The 23,038-nt window shown below is 34.6% G+C and overlaps 1 protein-coding gene across 2 annotated transcripts in view; it reads right to left on the bottom strand.

Moving 5' to 3' along the window:
• Window positions 1-23,038, bottom strand: part of TTC39C (tetratricopeptide repeat domain 39C) — a 127,301-nt gene that overhangs the window by 68,312 nt on the left and 35,951 nt on the right. The window contains exons 2-5 of one of the 2 annotated variants that reach the window (XM_074276878.1): window positions 18,928-18,976; window positions 16,660-16,788; window positions 7,688-7,802; window positions 386-734 (exon numbers count right to left, since the gene is read on the bottom strand). In XM_074276878.1, coding sequence (XP_074132979.1) covers window positions 386-734; window positions 7,688-7,802; window positions 16,660-16,788; window positions 18,928-18,976 — 642 coding nt within the window. Of the gene's footprint in view, window positions 1-385; window positions 735-7,687; window positions 7,803-16,659; window positions 16,789-18,927; window positions 18,977-23,038 lie in introns of those variants that run through there. The other variant, XM_074276885.1, reaches the window with a different exon arrangement.

The raw sequence follows: 23,038 nt of genomic DNA, 5'->3' as shown, positions 1-23,038 counted from the left end.
AAACAGAGTCTTTGCACAACTTTAAAAAACATTTGAAATTGTAAATTGCAAGGCTAGCCTAGGCTAGTCTCTAGGTGATGGTGCTTTTCCAGCTCTAAGTTTCAGATTCTATGATTCCTTCACTTAACCAGATTAGAGTATAATTAAAATTCTTACTGGAATTTTAAGAGAACAAATGATTTAACTATCTAAAAGTCTGTCTTACAGTATTACCCTTTAATAGAATAACAGCCACCAATGATGTGACAAGTTCAATAAGGTATCACATTGTGTCAAACAACCAGTTGTTTTACCTGCTGTTTCCTTTAAAGTCTCATCTTTGATTGTAGTTTACTTACTTTCAACACTACAATATCTACCAAAGCATTTCAATATAGCTACTCACGTAGCTAAAGGAGCCTTCATGTCCTTACTTTCACTTGCATACATCAATGAAGAAAGGCCCTGTAGCCGGTCTCCAGGAAAACCCAGTAAGTTGATGATTTTGAGGAGATTTGGGGGTACCATGGATATACAAAGATGAAATAGTCCATATCCAAAGCTAACAGCCCCTTTCAGTCTATTTAGAGATTCCTCTGACACCCCTTCCACAGCAATGTGATTATCATTTGCAGCATCTGAAGGCTCTTCAGTTAGCTTTTTCTGATACAGTTCCTGAAGGGCATTGATGTCTACATAGCACTTGTTGTAGATTTTCCAGGCTTTTCTAAGGATCCACCCACCTTTTATATATGCTAAGGAAAAAAGAGAAAAAATGAAAAAAGTAAGGTTTTAAAGTATAAATTACCATATTCTGTATATAAGAACAATTATGAGAATTTTCAGTATTGCATATTTTCAGCCAACATGAGAACCAGGCCATTTTTAAAAAACGGAATGGCATGGATTCCAAATTGCATATGAAGATTATCCAAAATTTTTCATTTTAAATATTAAAATATAGTAGATTCCAAATTTCATATGATGACTACCCAAAGTCTTTTACTTCAAATGTTAAAATACAGTCACAATTCCATATGTGATCACTTAAATTGTTGGAGAACAACCTAAGTTGATTTAATGGGGATTTTTTCAGTTTGCATTAACAGTATCTTTTTACACACCCTTATTTTATATATAGAATGTGCAGTGACACAAGGGTATTAGGAATAAGCCATTCTCCTATTATTACTTTCAAGGCTCCCCCACAATTTTTTTTGCTATATCCTTTACTTTATCAGAATGTAGCTCAAAACATGGGTCACAAAGAAGACAACAATAATAAAAAAAAGTACAGGTACACAACATATTATACTACTTAGTGGTATGCTTTTGGCAGGGGCCCTTCCACAATAACACTTTATCAACAAATTAAAAAGACAATTTAGCTTTTTAAAAGTTCAAATATGATTACTTCCACAATACAAAATCAGGAAATTATAAGGAATTTGTGGTGGAGCAAATGTATATACTTTCCTCATCTATAAAACTCTAACTAACAAAGACATACATACTACAGACTTGTGACCACTTGGAAACACAGGGAGAAGGATGAAATCAATGCTTTGCACAAGAAGAGAAAAAATTCAAATTTCAGGAAGTTTTTATAAAGAATTCAAGTGACCAAGGATGGATTGGAAAACTGAGATTGTATTTCATTTACCAATGATTATCATGTTTCCTGTGGAGGTCAATATATAAATAATACATTAAGCCTAAAAGTAATAAGTTATTAATGAATGAGTATTTGCAGAACAAAATTTCAAAAAAACCTCAATTTTATAGAGTACTTTAAGGTTCACAACACTGTGAAGCATACAATGTCAAGTATTATAATTTCCATTTTGTAGAGGAGGAAAACTGAGATCCAATGAGTTGTCCATGGTTACAAAGTAAGTAAGTGATAGAAATGGTATTCAAACCTAGGTCTCTTGATTCTAAGTCTAATATTCTCTTACTACTACCATATGTCAGAAAAAGGGATAAATGGGCCCACAAAGCATTAATTTTTCCCTCTTTGAAGAAAAAACTAAATTAAAACAAAAAATTAAAAGTATGGCCAAAATAATGCAAAATGTTTGGAACCTAAAGATCTCAAAATGTCAGTGTCACAAGTACAATCAAAATGATTAATTAAAATTGGTGGCAAAGATTAGCAAATAATAAATAAATCTGAAATTTGAAAATTTGAAAACTTGACAGTGAAGTTTGTGAGAATCATGGTTCAAAGTTTGAAAGAATTCAAAGAGATTCTTTTAAAGTTACAAAAGATAGCTTATTTAAACCATAATTGATGGACTAGCCTCCAAAGGAAGTCTAGCAAATTAGAAATAGTTCAGGAGGGGTTTATATACTGAAAATTTAGGACTCAACTAGCAGGCTACCAGCCTACAAGGTTGTAAATTATGAAAAAAAGAAAAGGAAGAGTAAGGATTCAGGATGCCTTTTCATCCAGGTGAGGAGTCAAGATGCCTTTTAGCAAGATATTGTCAAACAACATGGGTTTTTTGAAGAGGACAAATATGGAGCAATAGATAAAGAGATTTTATTGCTACACATTCCTTGGCTAGGTATGCAGTTTTGATTAGACCTTGGGCTCTGACCCATTATCTCCCCCGTTTCTGTCTTTTGGGAGAGAAAATTCTGGAGACAAAGGCTGGGGACTCATCAAAAACATGAGCTACAAATAAAATGCTTGATTCTGAGAATTTATAAAAACCTAAAATTGTTAGCCAAACAACTATTAGCTGAGAAGTATGCAAACTGGATTTAACATTGAAGTTATAAAGAATCGTTTTTGTGCCCTCAAAGAGTTTACAATTGGGAAGAAACAAATATATATGAAACAAAAAATGAACAATGTGTACAACAATAAATAACTGCAACTGACAGTAGATTTACTAAAATTACCAATGTATACTGGCATACTTGTGTCACTGTCCCAGTCAATGTTATTTTGCAATAACATGATGACATAACTGTTTTCTTACATAAACCATTCTAACCTCTTCAGGTTCCTTGGCTGTTCCTGGTTCTTGCTCTCTATTAAGAGAGTTCTAGTTCCTGTTCTCTATACCCATGCCTAAATCAATAAACATTTATTATGTGCTTACTTTGTGTCAAACACTGCTAAGGGCTTATACAAGTATAAGCAGAAAAAAACAAAAGTCTCTGCCCTCAAGAGTCTGATATTTTAATGGAGGAAGATAACACCTAAAACCTAAAAAGGAGCTGAAAAAAGCAGAGAGGGTGGCAAGAGACTGGGACATACAAGTACCTGGTAAGGGGACATGCTAAAAAGTCTGGAATGCAGCCTATAGAGGAAGGAATCATAACTGGCCTAGATGCTTTCCTTAAAATGGAAAAGGAAGGGAAGAGAAATCATCATTTATTAAGCACCTGCAATATGTCAGGCACGGTGGGAAGTACTTTACAAATACTATCTCACTGGAAGTTCTAAGAGGAAATATTCAATTAGAGGTAGAGGCCTCAGGGAAAGAAAGTACTGCTAAGGAATGAATTCCATAGTTGGAATGAGAATTCAGATTGAAAAACTTGGAGGATGGGTGAGAGGGTCTAGAGGACCACCTGATGAGGACCATATCTCTTCACCATTCTGATAGAACACTTGCCCCACTATAATATTATTTTCCTTAACATGTTTTCATGGAACAAATAAATGACATTATCAAGTTAACATAATATGCTCCCCAGATATTTAAAATGTATGTTGGAAAGGAGCATAAAATTGGGTTATAGAAAGGTGGGTCCAGAATATGGAGGACTTTGAGTCAGGCAGAAGATCTATTGTGTTTTTAATACAATTTTAAAAAGCCAATACTGGTCTTTAAACAGAAGAGGGACATAACAAAAAAAAATGTTTATGGCTAAAGACTTTCACAGCAGTATACAAGACACAATGGAAGAGGACAAAAGAGGTCAGATAGAAGGTTTGCAAGAATAATTTCACCTGGAAATAATGAAAACCTGGACAAGCATAGAGCAGGGGCAATATCATCCTAGCCTAGATAAAAGGAAATCTCATCTTTTAAAATGTTAAGTCCAATTTAAAATAAAAATGAAATGAACAGTCTATTATAAAATCTGACATCACAATCCTTTGTTCCACAAATTTTACTGTTCTCAACTGTAGGCTGGCAAACAGAACTTTAAATTTAGGTGTGAGCAATTGAAGACAAAGAACTCACTGCAATGAAATTCAAAATAAAATTTTCCTTTAAAGGAACATTTTATTCTTACTATTTATGGTTGTGGCTAAGTACAATAACCTTCTTACTACACTGCTTCATAATTATGATTCTAAAAAAATTCTAAATACTGCAAAGCTCAGCCAGATGAAGATTGAGGGAACTTCAGACCAGGCTCAGTTTGTACTGCATACTCAATAGTACTGCAGCTTAGAGAGTAAAACTTCTAAGGCCAGAAGTCTGCAGCAATGCAGTCAATGATATCACACTCACAGAGCAGCAGCAGTGAGGGAAAGCCAATAATCTGTCCCTCCTACACACACACACACACACACACACACACGCACACACACATGCACATTCTGTTCTCATCTCTTAATGATGAGATGTTTTAATGATGAGATGCCCCTCTGAAATGTCACAGACAATCAATGAGCCTGTCAGCTTCTGAAAGTCCGTACCAGTGAAGTGATTCATTGACACAAACAAAATCATAGACAATCTGCCTAGCTGGAATAAAGTCACAGTTCAAGCTAGCTAGGAAGCGGGACTGGGGTCTCTGTCTCACCAAAGGAATCTTTGGTGCTTTGATCTGTTCATGGTAATGAGTAGAGGGTTTAATTGTAAAATGAACATATCAAGATATGCGAACATTTCCCAAAAGTTTTATGGTGATTGAGTGAAATGGGGAAGGAGAGGAAGAGGCAGGATGATACATTTCCATTGGTAAATAGGTATACTACTGTTACCACTATTATTAATAATAATAACTTCAGTCCTTAGCATAGTTATTGGCACTTAATAAAATAGGCACTTAATATTAAGGCTTATTGATTGATTAATAATATAATTAGTATTTATATGGTGCTCTAAGATTTTGCAAAGCACTTTGCATGTTACCTCTTTCAAGATAAACAACAACTCTGTGAGGAAGATATTATTATTATTACCCCCATTTTACAGATGAGGAAACTGAGGCTGGGAGAGATTAAGTGACTTGCCTAAGGTCACACAGCTAAGTGTCTGATTCAAACTCATGTCTTTCTGCCTCCAGAAAGCCATCTAGTTGGCTATACTATAAATATTATTTACATGTGTCCTAATATACCTACCACAGTAGAAGTAACATAGGTCTTCCTCCAAATGCTCTCTACCCATATTGCAGAACAAGCAGATAAACTGGTTCTTTGGCAGGTTGGTAGCAAATTGCTTTTCCTACAGTCTTCAATGGCCTCTGGCTAAAAGTTTCTCTAGGACCAATTCCTATTCCTGTCTAAGACCCAACACTAGGACAGACTTAGTTTGTCCCTGCATGGTATAATGCAAAAGAAGGCTGTCTAAAGGATTAAGGGCCCTCAGCTTCTGTCTTTACTCTGTCCCTAATTACCACAAGCCTCCCTCTTCAGTTCTGGAACCCTATCCTTTCTATTCTTCCACCTGAGAACCAGTCCAATATAGCCTTCTCAGGCCACACCCACCTCATACCCATGCCCCCACCTCCGGGTGAGGCTTGGGTCTTCTAACGGTTTCACTCCAAGTTGTGAAACCTTCCCTACACTCCATATTCCATTCTGCCCTGAAGACTGATTCCTCCTGCAAGGGACAAGGCACTGTAAAGAAGTGATGGCAACTCCAGATGTAAAGTTGCTCACTCACAGGTCACCAGGTTTTATATTTCTATTTTGTATTAACCAAGCTGTGTGATCTTGGGCAATAAGGATAATGATTAACACACCACTTATCTATAACCCCACAAGATTGTCATAAAAATGTTTTTAAAAATATAATGTACAAAAATGTGAGTGAATATTACTACTATTCTGATCAGATGATCCTCTAATCCCACTACCTACCGCTCATTTCCTTGCCTGGTGGCCAAGCCACCTTATCCAGGAAGGCTGGGAACTTGTTTCCACACCTCCCTAGCTTGCACGTCCCTCCAGAGAGAAGAGAGGAACACCTACAACAAACACCTGAATACTTTCATGCCCAGGAGGACTACTTCTCATAGGAAAAATGTCCATTCAAAAAACACCTAGAAAAAAATCCCAAAATGCAAAATCAACACAGAAGAAAATAAAATGGTAGCCCAGTGAGCTACTGAAAGGCAAGTTAACACATTTCTATTTTGCATATTGCTGCTTTGAAATATATGTGAAGCCACTCAGCAGAAAGCTATTTTTGTTGGAATCTGAGAACGTCATGTTTGTCACAATTTCATTCCAACATCCACACAAAGTTGTTTAGTCGCAGAAAGAACCAGGTAGGTACATTGTCAAAACAGCAAAGACTAAATATAACTCAAATGAACTCATCCTGAAAAAAAACAAACAAAAAACCCCAGGATTGACAAAATAATTAACTCATGTTTCAACTTCTGTTTAAAAGTAAGCTTTCTTTCCAAGAGACTTTTAAGTATCAGAAGGAAAAATAAGAAAGGCTTACAACTTTAGAGATCTCTACAGAACCAGATTTTAGTGTGCTGTGTTTGAACAAAGAATTCCAAAAAAACTCTATTATTCTTTCATTTCTAGAGCACTATAATGGGTAAAAGAAAATGATTAACTTTTTAAAACATTATTGCACTAGTCCCTTTTTGCAGCATGGTCCAGAATCTACATCTTTTAATTTGTGGACCCTTCACTAGAACATTCAATGTGTCATGCCAGTAAGTCACTGGAAGAGATTTGAGATAATGAAAACAAAAAGATCTATCACAGGTAATTTGATCCAGTTTTCAAATAACAAAAATGACTTCAGAACATTGTATGATAAGAAAAGTTTGTATTTCAACTAAGTAGCAAAATATCTTTTACAATTTTAAAATAAAATTTGGTTTATGGTTGTTTTTTTTCCCCCAAAGAGTTTTAGCCTTTTGGCTTTTACTAGTAGGACTGGACAATCCTTTGACAATGATTATCTGAAAAAAGCAATTTATTTTATTAAATTTGGACATTACTTTCTGGTTAGGAACTCAGATGCTATTGGATGTTTAAAGAATGCATAGAATTTTCTCTGACTAAACAAAAATAAAGAAATGCATTTCCTTTTTTTAAAAAGAAGATAAACACATTTTTTATTCATGGAAACTAGATTATTAGTAATGTCTTTTTTCAGCCTTCAAAATCTGTATCCTAAATATAGAGCTAGTAATTTCCCACTTTAAGGTTCATCACATCACATTGGTTTCCACAAAGAAAGGAAGTATAAAATAGAAGACAATGGTCATCTCCACTTTTATAACCAATATGAAGAGACTGTCTAAATATTGTCTAAATATTGCTGAGACAAGAGGATGAAACAGAGACATAAACAGCTACTATTCCTGTTTTCCCAAGTATTTGTTCTTATGCCTTTGGTTTACCTTTTTAAGCAGTAAGTAGTAAGAAGCATCTAGTACCATATATTTTCAGAGTTGAAATAGAAGGCCTTCTAAAAACAGTCCTACTGATAATTTACCCACTAAAATGGAATAAAACATTAAAAATGTTCAACATTACCTGACAACTCTTGTTTCACAAAAGAAAGTACAGCCAAGTAAACCTGACAGTCTGCTATAATTATTTGCCTCTGAAGACGATCAACCATAGATGGTGCAGATTTTCGGGCATCAACCTGTTTGAATAATGCAAAAAAGGAAAGGAGCTGTCATTATAAAACATAAAATTAGCAATCCTATGCACTACTGGTTTTGAGATATCTCTTCATTGAATGAAACAATTCTAAAATTAGAATTGTGAAACATAATTTCTCAAAAGTATGTCATAATTTAACAATGTTTTATAAATAGCTCCATTGATATGACTTGGTATTTTAAGAGTGTTGTCTATAGAATATCTAGTCAAATTTATAAAATTAGAAGGATCTTAAAACATGAAATTAAAAATAAATTTTAAGTCTATAAATCTTTCTTTACTTTGTTTATAAGAACAAATTTTTACTGATATTTTTGTTTTTTATTACTTTCCCAGTGTTCCAAACCCAAAGTCTCCCATCATTTAAAGAAAGGGAATGTGGTTCCTTCTCTCTCTTCTTTGGGGTCAAGCTTAATTATCTTGATGAAGTTTTCAGTTTAACAGTCAATTCTTCTTTATGCAAAGTGAATAGAGCAAAGTGATGTTACAAATTAATATAAAGAATCTAAAAGTGAATTTGAAATATTTGCCATCCTTTAGGTTTATATTTAAAATCAGCTTATGATTCCATAGTAACCTGACTTATAGTAGCTAAGAGGGTATGTGTAATCAGGGTAAAAATACTATGTATTTTTAGGAAGATGTGGAAGAGGGGAAGGGGCACCTATAACTTTGCTCTGTATCATAAAAGCATTTTCTTGAAAGTGAAAAAAGAGAACTTTACTATAGAACATTTGAAAATTTAAAATAAATTTATTTTATTCATGCCACATCCTATCCTAGCAATATCTGAAATAAATCATGATTTTCCATGTAAAAATTCTCCACAAAGCCCTACCCCGGGGTCTACTCATCATGATGCAGAGTAGAGGGAGCTGGTGTTTTTGAAGGCTCTGCCAATGCAACATAAGCTCTGGGAAGATTTACTAAAGCTGAAAGAAATTACAAGTGTCATTGGGTAGGGAGTAGCTAAGTAGTTTCATAGAAAGAGTGATGAAACTGTAGTCAGGAAGAACTGAGTTCAAATGCTTAGACACTTAAAATCTGTGTGAATGTAAGCACGTCATTTAACTGTTCTTAGTTTCCTCATCTATAAAATGGAAATAATAATAGCATCCTTCTCTCCAGCTATTAGTCAACTATAGTTGACGTCACAACAGATGTGAGCTACTAAAGAGAAGGCAGTTAAGATATCAGATGTTGTAAAGATCAAATGATATACATTAAGGGTTTTACAAACCTTAGAGCACTATATAATAGCACTACATGAACTTGAAAGCATTGTATATTGGTGATTATAATAATAATAATAAGAAGAAGTAGGATTTCTAAAGCACCATGCACAGTCACTGCATTAAGAGCTTTAGGAATATCATCTCATTTGATCCTTCCAATAAGCCTTTGAGATAGATGCTATTATTATTATCCCAATTTTACAGAAAAGAAAACTAAGGCAAACAAAGTTTAAATGAAGAGCCCAACTAAGTATCTAGGCTACACTGGATCTTGATTCTTCCTGACTTCAAGCCCCCATGCTCTATCCACTGTGCCTTTCAACAGTCTTCCTTTCACAGCAAAACATGCCTGGGAGTGGTGTGGGAGGACAGATATTATTTTCAAAAGATGAAAATAAGATGTGGTCTGCAGTTTGCAACTAAATATGAAAAATTAAAGCTTCCCTTATAAAATTTAAATCTAGCTAACATGGATAAGCCAGAAATAGGCATTTATGAACAATTCCTAAAGTTCTTACATGAGGAATAGGGCTTAATGATGAAAATAGCTGGTGTGACTAATATTCCCTTCTTGTCCTTTTATTTCCAGTGACTCTACCAGTGACTCTCCTTTCTGTTTCTTTAATTAACAGGTTCTTGGAACTATTACCAAAAATATTAATGGATCTTCTTCCCTCACTAGGATTCAACATAGAGAGCTTTTTATCTAAATGAAAGAGCCAACTTGGAAGAACCTTAAGCTTTAGACTTAATTTTGTTTTTCAGAGTGACTGCCCTATACTTTTAACCATACTGACTGTTCTAGGAAAGCAAGAGAAAAGGACTTGGGAATCTAAGTCAGTGGCCACAAAGTAGAAACAAACTCAATTTTTAACAAGCTGTTTTGTAAAATAAGACAAAACAAAACACCAACCCTCCCCCAAAACCCTAAAACCTTTACTATGCAGACATTTGAGTTCTGCCCAGCACCTCTCAAAAATACTTGTGATAAAACAAAAATGGAGGTAATGGGCTCCTCTTACTGTTGTCACCCATCTTCTAATATGGAAAAAAAAAAAGAATTGTTACTAATTCCTGCTATTAGTCTGATGGTCAAATTTTCTTCTCTCTATGGTTTCATAGATATCATAAGACAGGATGTGAGGAGTCTGTCTGACCAAAATAAAAGTTAGTGATCAGACACCAAATTTTAAAAGGCACAGAGATTAGTTTCTCCACAAAAATAATCCTATCCTGATGATTCATTTGGTTGTGGTGTTGGCCTGAATTTCTACCAGAAGAGTTCAAAAGTGCAGGTTGTATAGCAAGTTTATGATACTAAAAAAGCTTTTAATATCAGCCTAGATAGTTCTCAGAATCATGGCTAAGTAAGGCTTATTATTAGAAGACTAGTCACTAGGTAGATGATATATATATATATATATATATATATATATATATATGTATATATATATATATATATATATTTTTTTTTGGCTACAGCAACTCATGAGGTGGAGAAAAAAATACTATTAGCACTCTTGGGTTTCTGTGGTACAAAGGTGCTAAAAAATCACATAATTCTTAAATTGTCTGAAAACATTAAATTGTTGCTATTCTTAAGGAGTGACTTTCATTCAACAATCATCAAGCTGTCACACTACTGAAAACTAGCATAATGGAAAGAGTGTTAAACTTGGAATCAGATGGCCTTGTTTCTGTCAATGACTAGTAATGTGATTTTGGGCAAGTCATAGATTCTGAACCTCGGTATTTATATCTATAAAATGGGGATAAAAATACTTATATTATCTAGTTTCACAGAGCTAGTAAAACTGTGAAACACTACATAAATTCAAACTTTGATCCACAAATGAGCCATAGAATTGAACAAAGTGAAATTTAATAGAAATAAAGCTCTTTCAATTTCAACTGCTAAATTTGATTTTTTTTTTTCAGTCCAAAGCCTTGCAATTTTCTAACCCTGGAAATCCTCTCTTCCCTTTGATACTGTTCTTTTTGGGGATTTTCTACCTTTATGATTAATATTTCTTTGGTCTTTGCTAAATTATCATCCTATTCCCATCCCCCAAGTGCTATCCTGGGCCATGCTTTTATTTCCTTCTCTATATCATGGTGATCCTATACTAAATCCTAGGTTCTATCCCTGTACTTTTATGTTTTTTTGGACACCTCCCCCTAGGACCTCAAGCTGAGCATGTCAAAAAATAAACTCATATTCTTCTCCCCACCCATTCACTTTCTCCAGACCTCCTTATTTGTAGTGATGTTACTAGCACTGTCCCATTCATCTGTTTATCATCCTCTACTCTTCCTTCGCTCTTACCCTCAATATCTAAATCACTGCTAAATACATCTAATCAGTTCTACCTACACAACATCTCTTTCACAAATTCTTTTATTTCCATTCACATCTCTTGCCTACACCACCATAATAGTCTCCTAATGGGTCTTCCTGTTTTTAGTCTCTCTCCTATCTTGTCCATGCCATAGATCTTACTAAAATATTCTTTTTAATGCACAGATATGACAATGTCACTTTCCCCAACCAAATATATTTAACGGTTCTCTACTACCTCTAGGATAAAATACAGATTGTCTAGATTGGCATTTAATGTTTCAAATAATCTTTTTCAGTCATTTTTATTTTTCATGATTCCATTTGGGGTTTTCTCAGTAAATATACAATAAAGGCAGGGCAGGTACTTGGAGCAGTGGATAGACCACCTGCCCCGAAGTCAGGAGGACCTGAATTCAAATCTGACCTCAGACACTTAATACTTCCTAGCTGTGTGACCCAATTGCTTCAGCCAAAAAAAAAAAAAAAAAAAAAGAAAAAAGAAAAAAAGAAAGAGATATAACAAAGGCTTGTCATTTCCTTCTCATTTTACTCATTTTATAGATGAGGAAACTAAGGCAAATTGGATGAAAAAACTTGTCCAGGATCACACAGATAATAAGGGTCTGAGGTCAGATTTGAACTCACAAAGACTTCAGGCTCTGCATTTTATCCAGCCCTCTATCCATTTATACAGTTTAGCTCTATCTAAATGTTCTTAGTATGTCTTAGTATGTCACTACTGTCCTCTACGTTTCAGAAAAACTAGGTGACTAACTGTTCACCCAACTCAATGTTTCATCTCCTGTCACCATATAATCATTCCAACTATCCTCTATCTTTGCTATGTACTACCTCTTCATTTAGGTCTTTCAAAATTCTAGTCTGTCTTATTTACTAACTTACTAGGCCTAGATGAAGTGCTCCTACCTCTGCAAAGTTTTCTCTGATACCCCAGTTGCTAGTACTTTCTCCCTTCTCAATGAGTTATACTTTCATGCATACAATGTAGGTATTATATAGCCTCAGAAGAATGTAAATCATATGAGAGTAAAGAGTTATCTATTTATTTTTATCTTTCTAGCACTAGAACCTACCATATTGTTTTGCACATAGTATCTACTTAATAAATTTGAATAAATGTAACGAATACACTCTGGATAAAAAAAAAATCAGCTGAACAAATAAGGATAGGGTAAGTATGGCTACATAATTATCATCATATAAAAGAGATGAAGGAGTTTTGATGGACGGCTAAAGGGAGAAAAAATCCTTTGTAGTCTACTTGGTGAGAGTATACTAATTTTAGTTCAGCCTGTTGAATTTTGGGAAGAACACTGACAGTTTGGGGAATATTCAAAAGAGGGCAACAAAAATTATGAGGAAAATGGAAATTATGTTTGTTTTCGGTAATAAGATGAAGAACCTAAAAGAAATTAAGTGTAAAGAAATGCTGGGTCTAGTGGTGTAATGGCTATGTTCCTCCTCATACACAAACACCTATTGTGATACTAATTCCATAAACAGTGGCACTGCTGGAAAAGGTTTTTTCAGAAATATTTGAAACAGGATAGCTCTAGGAATGGAATTCCTAGATACTGCTGCTAAGTATGCAGTATCCTGCTTGGTACACAAAATGCAAGTTCCTTGAGGGTAGTCTCTGTTTGGGGTTTTTGTGTTTATATATTCTTGATACCTAGCACTCTTGTTTTGTAAGTCATAAATATATATCTGTTGATTATAAATGAATTAAGTACTTGAATGACTGGTGAGGGGAAGAAGGATCCCTAAAAACAGAAGGAATAGCGTACTGAAGTTACACAAAAGCAGATGTTGTTATATAAGGGGAAAGAATTCCTAAAATGCTGAATAGACAATCTTGAGAGGCAGCAAGTTTTTCCCTCATTAGAAGCCTTCAAGTCAAGAATATTATATCTGTCAGGAATGCTACTAATTCAGCAAGTAAGCTGGGTGACAGTCTTTTCCAATTCTGAGATTTTATGATTCTGTGATACATATTTTGGAAACATGATACAACTGGACAATGAGCTGAACCTCAGAACTGGGAGAAGGCATTTGGAATAGATTATATTTGAGAAATTACCAAATGATTTTATATGATTATATAATTCCACAATGAGCCCTATTTGCTGCAATAAGAGCCCATCTCTTGAATTACTGTCCAAGTGATGCTGTATAGCTTTCCATTATGGAAAATTTACAGAAAATATAAACAAGAATTACACAGAAAGGAGTATAGACACCAAGGACTTAGTGAAATTATAAATATCAAAGTTTCAAGTTTTCCTATTCAATATCATGTTGATATAGGATCTAAGTTCCTTGAGCAAGAGCTATTTTCATTTTGCTTTTATATCTCTCATCAACATCCAGTGTTTTGAATATGGTAGGCAATATATTTTTGAATTAAAGAGTAGCTAACACCTATCTTCTAATGTATCAAGTTAAACTTGGCTTTTAAAGCTACATAAAACATCATTTTTGTATAGGTATAGAAATAAAGTCCACACCTATGCTTCATTATGGCATTGGTGGGGAGTGGGGTTTTAAGAGCTAGCCTAGCAAAGCCCAACTATTTATTGCATCAAGTTGCAAAGATTCTACTTACACAGCCTGAAGAAGGGACCCTGAAATGCTAAAAATCCTTGAAGGAGAAAATCTCCTTCAACTCTGCCTCAGTGAAGGACCCTGCCCAAGAGACAACAGTTTCATTCTGTTATCTAGGTGGGGTCCCTTCAGTCCTAAAACTCAGTGAATTCTATTCAAATTCAGCTCAAGCTGAAACCCAGCTTATAGAACTCCACCAAGAGTTCCCTTCAGCTAGTAGCCAAAGCTTCCTATTATAAAAGAACCAATCTAAAACCCTCTCTTTGCTGAGGTTCTAAACATGCCATGCTATATGCCATGCTAAGCTATGCCATGCTATGCCAAGGGTCTCTTCCCACTGGAATATTCTTTTCCAATGTCACTCTCTCTTTACCCTCACCTATTTCCCTAATGAGACTTTATGCCTCTCTGTCAGGATTTCTAACCTTATTTCCCAATCCCTATAATTAAACTTCTTTTCTCAATCTAGGCTTTTTGGTTTGTAAATTCCTTTACAGAGAACCTCTGCACCACTGACAGAAGGGAGTTCCCCAAAACTCCCCATCCTTGTGCCAAATCCCAAGGGGGTGCAGGGAATTCCATTTGGTTCCCTGAACCCCGAACCTGCCACTAGACCCTATCATTTAACTCCCTGACCACTAGACATCCTAATCTCATTTTGGTTCCCTAAATCTAGACCTTATCAAGCCTAGGCCTTCTCTCTTCTTGAGAGAATAAACAATCTTATTTATCAAAATATTTAAAAAACAAGTTCATGAATCCCAGGTTAAGAACCCTTGATCTAAAGTGTTTATTAGCAGTGAAACTATTAGCTAAGTGTGGCAAGGGTCAACTGCCATATGACAATTGTTTTGACCACACCACTTTAAGCCATCAATGAAGGCATGTAAGGATTGAAACCTGAAAAGGCATTAGAAGTATCCCATACCAATGAAATAACAATCCTGTGAGTAAGGTAAGAAAACTGAAGTACCAACTAAAGTCACAAAATTAAAAACTAATAGATTTCTATCCTATGTCTTGGGAAGGCTATAGAATACCTTCCAAAGAGGAGGATCTATAAGGGGAATACAGGAGGAAAAAAAGAAAAACTAACTGAAAATAAGCTTCATTCACAGCAATGAGGGAAATTTCATTTTGATGTTTATCTCTTTTGTGCTCAAATGTACTAACTGGCAATCTGGTGTGATTTTTAAAAATAATTTCATGGTCACAGCCATTCTTTTTTTTTTTTTTTTTTCAAAAGAGGCAAAATCTTGGCCATAAAGCTTTTTAATTTCTGCTACAACTTCCTTGGATTCTATCTCTTAAGGAAAAAAAAAAAAAGAAAAGAAACAACAAACCACCAACATTTCTCAACAACTAATTCATTAGAGTTATTTACTAAAAAAAAAAAACCCCAACATTTCTCAACAACTCTAGCTCATTAGAGTTATTTACCTCTTTTGTGTTATGTACACTTTTGCAAGCTAATGAATCCTACGGATCATGGAGTCCTCAGAATGATATTTTTAAATACATAAAATAAAATATACAAAATTACAAAGGAAACCAATTATAATGAGAGACCATTATCAAAATACTTTTAAAAAGCAGGTTCACCAACAGGTTAAAAAACTCTTTATTAGAGTAAGGTGTGTTTGAAACTGTAAGAATAGAGAATTTAGGGGCAGCTAGGTGGTGCAGTGGATAGAGCACCAGCCCTGAATTCAGGAGGACCTGAGTTCAAATCTGGTCTCAGACACTTAACACTTCCTAGCTGTGTGACCCTGGGCAAGTCACTTAACCCCAGCCTCAAAAAAAAAAAAAAAAAAAAAAGAAGAATAGAGAATTTAAGTGAGAAAAAAATTAATCAGAGGGGACTATTCCCTAAAAAAAAAATTTACCTACTTAGAGAAAAATAACTCAGTACTCTAAATTCAGATAAAAATAGTGAAGTGAATAATAATAGGAGTGAATTTAACTAATATTTGTCAGGGGCTTAACATAATGAATATAATAAAAAAATTTTACATATTGCTAAGAAAGCATAAAACTATAGTGGCCAACCTGTGAGTTGTTTTCATTTAATGATTTTTCTCATTAGACCCTATAAAAGCCATTCTAAGAAAATAAAATAGAGCTATTTATCTTTAAGTATATCTTGAAGGACAACAACTGGAGAATAAAGAACATTCAAATATTAAAAACATATTCAGATCTTCCCATCTCTCCCACCCCTTATTTCCAACTACATAAATGCCAAATTGCTGATTTCATGAAATATCTAGCTGTTCTTAGGAACTAATCATAAGAATGGTAGAAGGACATTTAGGGGTTATTCAGAAAATGGTACAAGGGAAGTAGAACAATTACCTCTAAATATGAAACTTCCTTCTTAAGCCAAATCATCACTATGCATTTCCAGAATCATTACTGAATACAATATATTGAATAACAGTAGTACCTTTTAAGTATTCCATTAATCAGAAAGTGCTTCCAGTTGATAAATTTGTAAATTAGTTTCTTATTCTTTTAATAATGTGAATTTTGTGTTCTAACTGCCAAAAGCATGGCACAGTAGTAACTAATGTCAGCACCAAGCAGCAATCTTTCCAAATCTGAAAAATTCACCATTTAAATGATGATATACTTACATTCTTCTTGATTTTATTCTTGATTGTTTCAATAACCCCAGCTTCTTCACTTTCACATAGTTTTTCTGTCGTTTTTAAGTCATCACATGCCAATTGCATTTTTTCTTCCTCAAATGTCATCATGGCATTCTTCCAAAAATAAAAATATCAAAGATTGAATCATGAAATGTCCAAGACAGTTTATTACATCAAAATTTTGACAGAAAAAAGTGGATTTATACAAAGTCCCAGTAGCCCCAAAAAGAAAAAAAAAAGTTATTCTCCTTCAAATAATTAGTTCTTAAAAAGGAAAATAATAAAGGCTTTAAATTTTCCAGAATCAGAATGTAACTTTCATTCAATTTGTTACCCATTAAATCTAATGTAAAAAAGCTACCATATGACATCTGTAAATAAAATTTTAAAGTAATAAATATGTATATACTTACTGACTGAAATAATCTTTACTACATTAAATTAGAGTGTCTTTACTATTTTAAAAAAGTAACAAAGACCTTTTACTTTCTGATTAGCATACCCACAGTAGCAGCTTTCACTCTAGGTTCTCAGATCTAAATCAATTCTGCCTGCTCAGAAATTCAAGTGGAACAAATACAAAATATAAGTTATTTATACGTATACAAAGCATGAATTCTTTAAGAACAGACTCAAAGAATATTGGCTGTTGATCATCCAGTTAATTTCCCCATTTTAAAGGTGAGAGAATTAGAATGTGACTCATCTGAGCCCACATCTGTTTAGCTAAAGAACTGAGACCAAAATCCAGTTCTATGGACTATTGAGCCTACGGATTTTCTACTATATCATTATAATCATAAATCTTAAAGTATCAGAACCAGACACGATCTCAGAACTCATCTAATTCAAACTTGGAGAGTCTTTTCAAACAACAATTGTTTTAGATGGTTACTAACATGGTAGTCTTATTGAAAACTCCAAAAATTATGCTGTCCTTAGTAAAAAAAACGTATAATGAGACCTAGCTTCCAGTCATGTTATCTGCTCAACTAGTTCCAGGCAGTGGCAGGAAGAAAATACAATACTCACTGTCTTTATTAATATTATCATTATCTCTAATCCCATTGACATCCTTTAGAACTTAACACACCAACAGTAGCAATTAACAACAACAAATCCCAAAACCACTATCTTCATTAACCTTTACCATAATTGTGTGAGGTAGAAAGGGTAAGCATATCCATTTTACACAGAAAAGCTAAGAGATTAAGTATTTTGGCTAAAGTCACATGACTAGTAAGTGGGTAGAGGCAAAAAAAAAAAAAAAAAAAAAAAAAAAAAAAAAGCCAGAAAAACCAAGGTTCTCTGAGTCCCAATATCTAATGATTTTCGTATGCAGCCAGATTCCTCTTTAACAGAGTGGCCAAAGTAACACTGACTATCTTATTTCCTGCATTTCATTTTACTAATAATAAGGAGTTAATGCTACTGTTAACTGGAGCAGCTAGGTGGTGCAATAGATGCTGTGTAGGGCCTGTAGTCAGGAAAACCTGAGTTAAAAATCAGGCCTCAGATACTTACTGGCTGTGAGGTCCTGGGCAAGTCACTTAATTTCATTTCTCTCAGTTTCCTTATCTATAAAATGGGAATAATTATATTACCTACATTCCAGGTTTGTTATGAGGATTAAATGAGAAGCCAATCCTAAAGTACTCAGCTCAATGCCTGGCACATAGTAAATGTTAAATAAATATCAGTTGCTATTACTGTTACCATTATTACTTCTCCTCTCTCTTCTATTTTTTTTTAACTGTTTTTGCCTCTACTTGCTAATTTAAAACTGGAAGTAAAGAATAATTATGTTGTTTGCACGCTATCCTATGCTTTTTTATATATGAGTTAATAAAAAGTACTCAAATCATCAATTCTTACACACTAATACTCCATTTATTACATAATCAAGTTCTATACTCCCCTTATTTCCTATATTTGGGCTTCTAAAGTGACAATAATTGGCAAACTTTGGTTTGGTTATCCTGACTTAATATTCATAATTATATTAAAATATAATTTTATTATTTAAACTTGAATTTCATCTTGTTCAATAGTCCTAGAGGGAATTTTCTCTCTTGGGCAGCTTTTTCCAATTTTATCTGTATTTTAATAATTGATTTTTAAAATAATTGAATAAAGAAAGAAAATCATTAAAATAATTGAAACTTTCTGTTTTAAACTCTATATATTTTCCAGACAGTAGGCAAAGAATATCTAGTCTCTTCCCTCTTTTTTTCTCTTCCCAAATCAACTTACCAAAAAACTGACAAAGCTGGCTCCGAAACTCATTAGAGGGCTATGATTTCTGTCAAGGAAACACAAAAATTATTCCTGTGTTAATCTTGATGCTCCCTTTTAAAAGCATGATAAATTATTATAATGATAAAACTTTGGCAATGGAAAGATAAAAATTCTTCAGTACCTCAAGGCAGATGAAATTCTCTTAAACACAAACCAAGAAATAAAGAGACTTCTCTGGTGTGAAAAGCCATGCAATATATTCATTTACACATTTTCAAAAATATCAAAGCCAATAATGAAAGATTTATAAAAATAGATTATATTCTACATAGTTTTCAATACAAATAGTGCCACTGAAATTAATGTGTCTGTTTTCTGTAAGTTACTTTTACTACTCAAATGCCCTACAGTTATACAGAGTTATAAGCCTGTTTCTGAAAGAAGCCAGTTGGGAGCCTGGAGTTAGCCAGTCTTGCTTATTACTCTCAGATACTTTTGCTGGTGTTTGCTGTCTGACCTTGCAGAGTTGTGTCCCTCAAACTGGCCCCCCCAAAAAAAACCAATGTGTTTCTGTGTCCCACTTCTTCCTGGGAAAGACTGTCTTGTTTTTTCCTAATTCCTCCTTGAAGTTCCCATCTATGCTTTTCATACATAAATCTCCCAAGCCTCTTCAATTTTCCTCCTAGTAAAACTTTTCTGCTTTCAATCCAGCTTGGACTTCTCTACATTTTGAGGGGTGGGCTTCACCTGATTAAGATTTCTGGTGTCAGAAGTGAGATTAATCAGGGGCTTCTGTGTGACCATTTGGGGGGGTTTGATACAGGCACTTTGATACCACCTAGGATTCTTTAATGTCCAGCCTCACTTAGGATCTGATGAGTGACTCCTTGCTTGAATTTTTGAACTCCTTTCGGATGAATTCTTTTATTAGAAGGAAAAGGGGTTTGGATACCAGAGGAGTGGCAGGATAGGCAAAGGCCTGGCAGGGTAATACTGATCAATGATAAGAGGCTAAAAAGTCTCAGAGATTTGTGGCCACAAATAGAGACCCCCCAGAATGGGTCCCACTGGTGACGCCAGTGTGGGCACTACAGGGCAGGCATCCTACTTTGAGAAACCTTTGAAGGGAAGGAGGGAGGAAGAAAAAGTAGGAGGAAGTGAAGTAGAAAGGGAAGAGGGAGGAAGACAGAGAAGAAGGAGAAAAGAAAGAAAAAAAGAGAAATTAAAGAAAAAAGAAGGAAGGAAGGAAGGAAGGAAGGAAGGAAGGAAGGAAGGAAGGAAGGAAGGAAGGAAGGAAGGAAGGAAGGAAGGAAGGAAGGAAGGAAGGAAGGAAGGAAGGAAGAAAGGAAGGAAGGAAGGAAGGAAGGAAGGAAGGAAGGAAGGAAGGAAGGAAGGAAGGAAGGAAGGAAGGAAGGAAGGAAGGAAGGAAGAGAGGGAGGGAAGGAGGAAAAGAAAAAGAAGAAAAGAAAAATTCTGGAATAAAATAAAATCTTGACCAAGTTCCCATGAGTAACCAAACTTCTCAAGATGCTAAAGGCACCCTGTCCCACCAAAGGGACAATGGTTGGCCATATGTTGCTACATTATGGTCTCCAAATCTGCAAATATTTAACTAATTAGAAGAAATTGATTCAAGACAACGCATCACCAATTTTAAAATAAATTACCCTGAGAAATGTTTTGATGAAGCCAGCAAGAAAATTTAATATCCCAAGTGGGATGCTTTTAATAATGGGCTACTCAAAACCATCAAAAGAAAAGCCTCTTATAACTTGGATTCCTTTAAGGAAACCTTAAATAAAATGAAAAAGAATGCAGAAAAGGAAGTGTGCCCTCCAGAATGACAATCAGTTTTATATTGCTCAATTAAAACAGTAAATGAGGGATGTGCATGTATGTAGGACCAAAGCATTTCTCCCAGAAAAGATTTATTCACCTCTCCCTGGGAAAGATTCGCCCTCCTCACTCTTTAAGGATAAAGAATAAGGAAGAGGTCCTGAAGGCCATAGCTCCAGGACCTAGTGTATACTAAAACCCTTTTAAAATCAATTCAGTTGAATTGTGACTTCTGACATAAATTTGCAAGTGATTTAACTGGTCATCTGTATTAGTTTTGATTTGATTCCTAACATTACTGCAAATTAAAGAAATGATGACTGATTATTGAAAAATCTTATCCTGGTCAGATGAATTTTTATTTTAGTTTAGCAGCTATAAGTAGTAGTTACTGCCCACTTCTACCTAGAAGGGTTTTCTTCTTTATATTCCTATGGATCTGTCTTATAATTTTGTAGGCTTGTATCTTTGTAATATATAGGAAAATTTTTGTCTTGTGTTATGTTTGTGTTTGTTTGTAGATTCTGTTATCTTGAAAGATTTAAAATGAAACCAGACAGAAAAACTTCTAACGGCTGTAACCAAAAAGTTTAGAACACTAGGAAAGATTAATGAATTTTCATACTGGAAGCCATTGACCTAGTAAGCTCATTTAAGGCTTTCTGTAGGGAATTAGATACTAAGAAAAGAGGAAAAAAAAAAGACCTGCAAAACATTCCCCTTGGCAAGAGTTTCAGCTCAGGCCACACAGAAATTATTGAATTAGAGTCAGTTAATAAATGGAGAGGGGAAGATGACATTTAAAAATAAGAGCCTGAGCGGACAAAATAGTCAATAACTATAGCAATCTAATGTTTGACAAACCCAAAGATCCCAATTTTGGGGATAAGAAATCACTATCTCACAAAAACTTCTGGAAAAATTGGAAATTAGTATGGCAGAAACTAGGCATATACCCACAGTTAACACTGTACACCAAGATAAGATCAAAATGGGTCCATGATTTAGGCATAAAGAATGAGATCATAAATAAATTAGAGAAACATAGGATAGCTTACCTCTCAGACTTGTGGAAGAGGAAGGAATTTAAAGAAGAACTAGAGATCATTATTGATCACAAAATAGAAAATTTTGATTACATCAAATTAAAAAGCCTTTGTATAGACAAAACTAATGCAAACAAGATTAGAAGGGAAGCAACAAACTGGGAAAACATTTTTATAGTTAAAGATTCTGACAAAGGTCTCATTTCCAAAATATATAGAGAACTGACCCTAATTTATAAGAAATCAAACCATTCTCCAATTGATAAATGGTCAAAGGATATGAACAGACAATTTTCAGATGATGAAATTGAAACTATTTCTACTCATATGAAAGAGTGTTCCAAATCACTATTGATCAGAGAAATGCAAATCAAGATAATTCTGAGATACCACTACACACCTGTCAGATTGGCTAAGATGACAGAAAAAAATAACGATGAATGTTGGAGGAGATGTGGGAAAACTGGGACACTGATGCATTGTTGGCGGAGTTGTGAAAGAATCCAGCCATTCTGGAGAGCAATCTGGAACTATGCCCAAAAAGTTGTCAAAATGTGCATACCCTTTGATCCAGCAGTGCTACTACTGGGCTTATATCCCAAAGAAATAATAAAGAAGGGAAAGGGACCTGTATGTGCCAAAATGTTTGCGGCAGCCCTTTTTGTAGTGACTAGAAACTGGAAAATGAATGGATGTCCATCAATTGGAGGATGGTTGGGTAAATTATGGTATATGAATGTTATGGAATATTATTTTTTTGTAAGAAATAACCAGAAGGATGAATACAGAGAAGCTTGGAGAGACTTATATGAACTGATGCTGAGTGAAATGAGCAGAGCCAGGAGATCATTATACACCTCAACACCAATACTGTATGAGGATGTGTTCTGATGGAAGTGGATATCTTCGACAAAGAGAAGATGTAATTCAGTTCCAATGCATGGGCAATTTTTTACAACATTATCTCTTGCACTCACTCCTGCTCTGATTTTTCCTTTCCCTCCATACACCCTCTCCCCTAGATAGGAGGCAGTCTTATACATGTTAAATATGTCATAGTATACACATAAAATATATATGTGCAGACTGTACAGTTCTTTTGTTGCACAAGAAGAATTGGATTCAGAAAGTAAAAATAACCTGGAAAGAAAAACAAAAATGCAAGTAGTCCACATTCATTTCCCAATGTTCCTTCTCTGGGTGTAGCTGATTCTGTCCATCATTGATCAATTGGAACTGAATTA

This window comes from Sminthopsis crassicaudata, chromosome 1, assembly GCF_048593235.1.
Source record: "Sminthopsis crassicaudata isolate SCR6 chromosome 1, ASM4859323v1, whole genome shotgun sequence".
NCBI classification, from domain to species: Eukaryota; Metazoa; Chordata; class Mammalia; order Dasyuromorphia; family Dasyuridae; genus Sminthopsis; species Sminthopsis crassicaudata.
The sequence above is the reverse complement of the archived record's forward strand: the minus strand, read 5'-3'. Positions and strand labels throughout refer to the sequence as shown.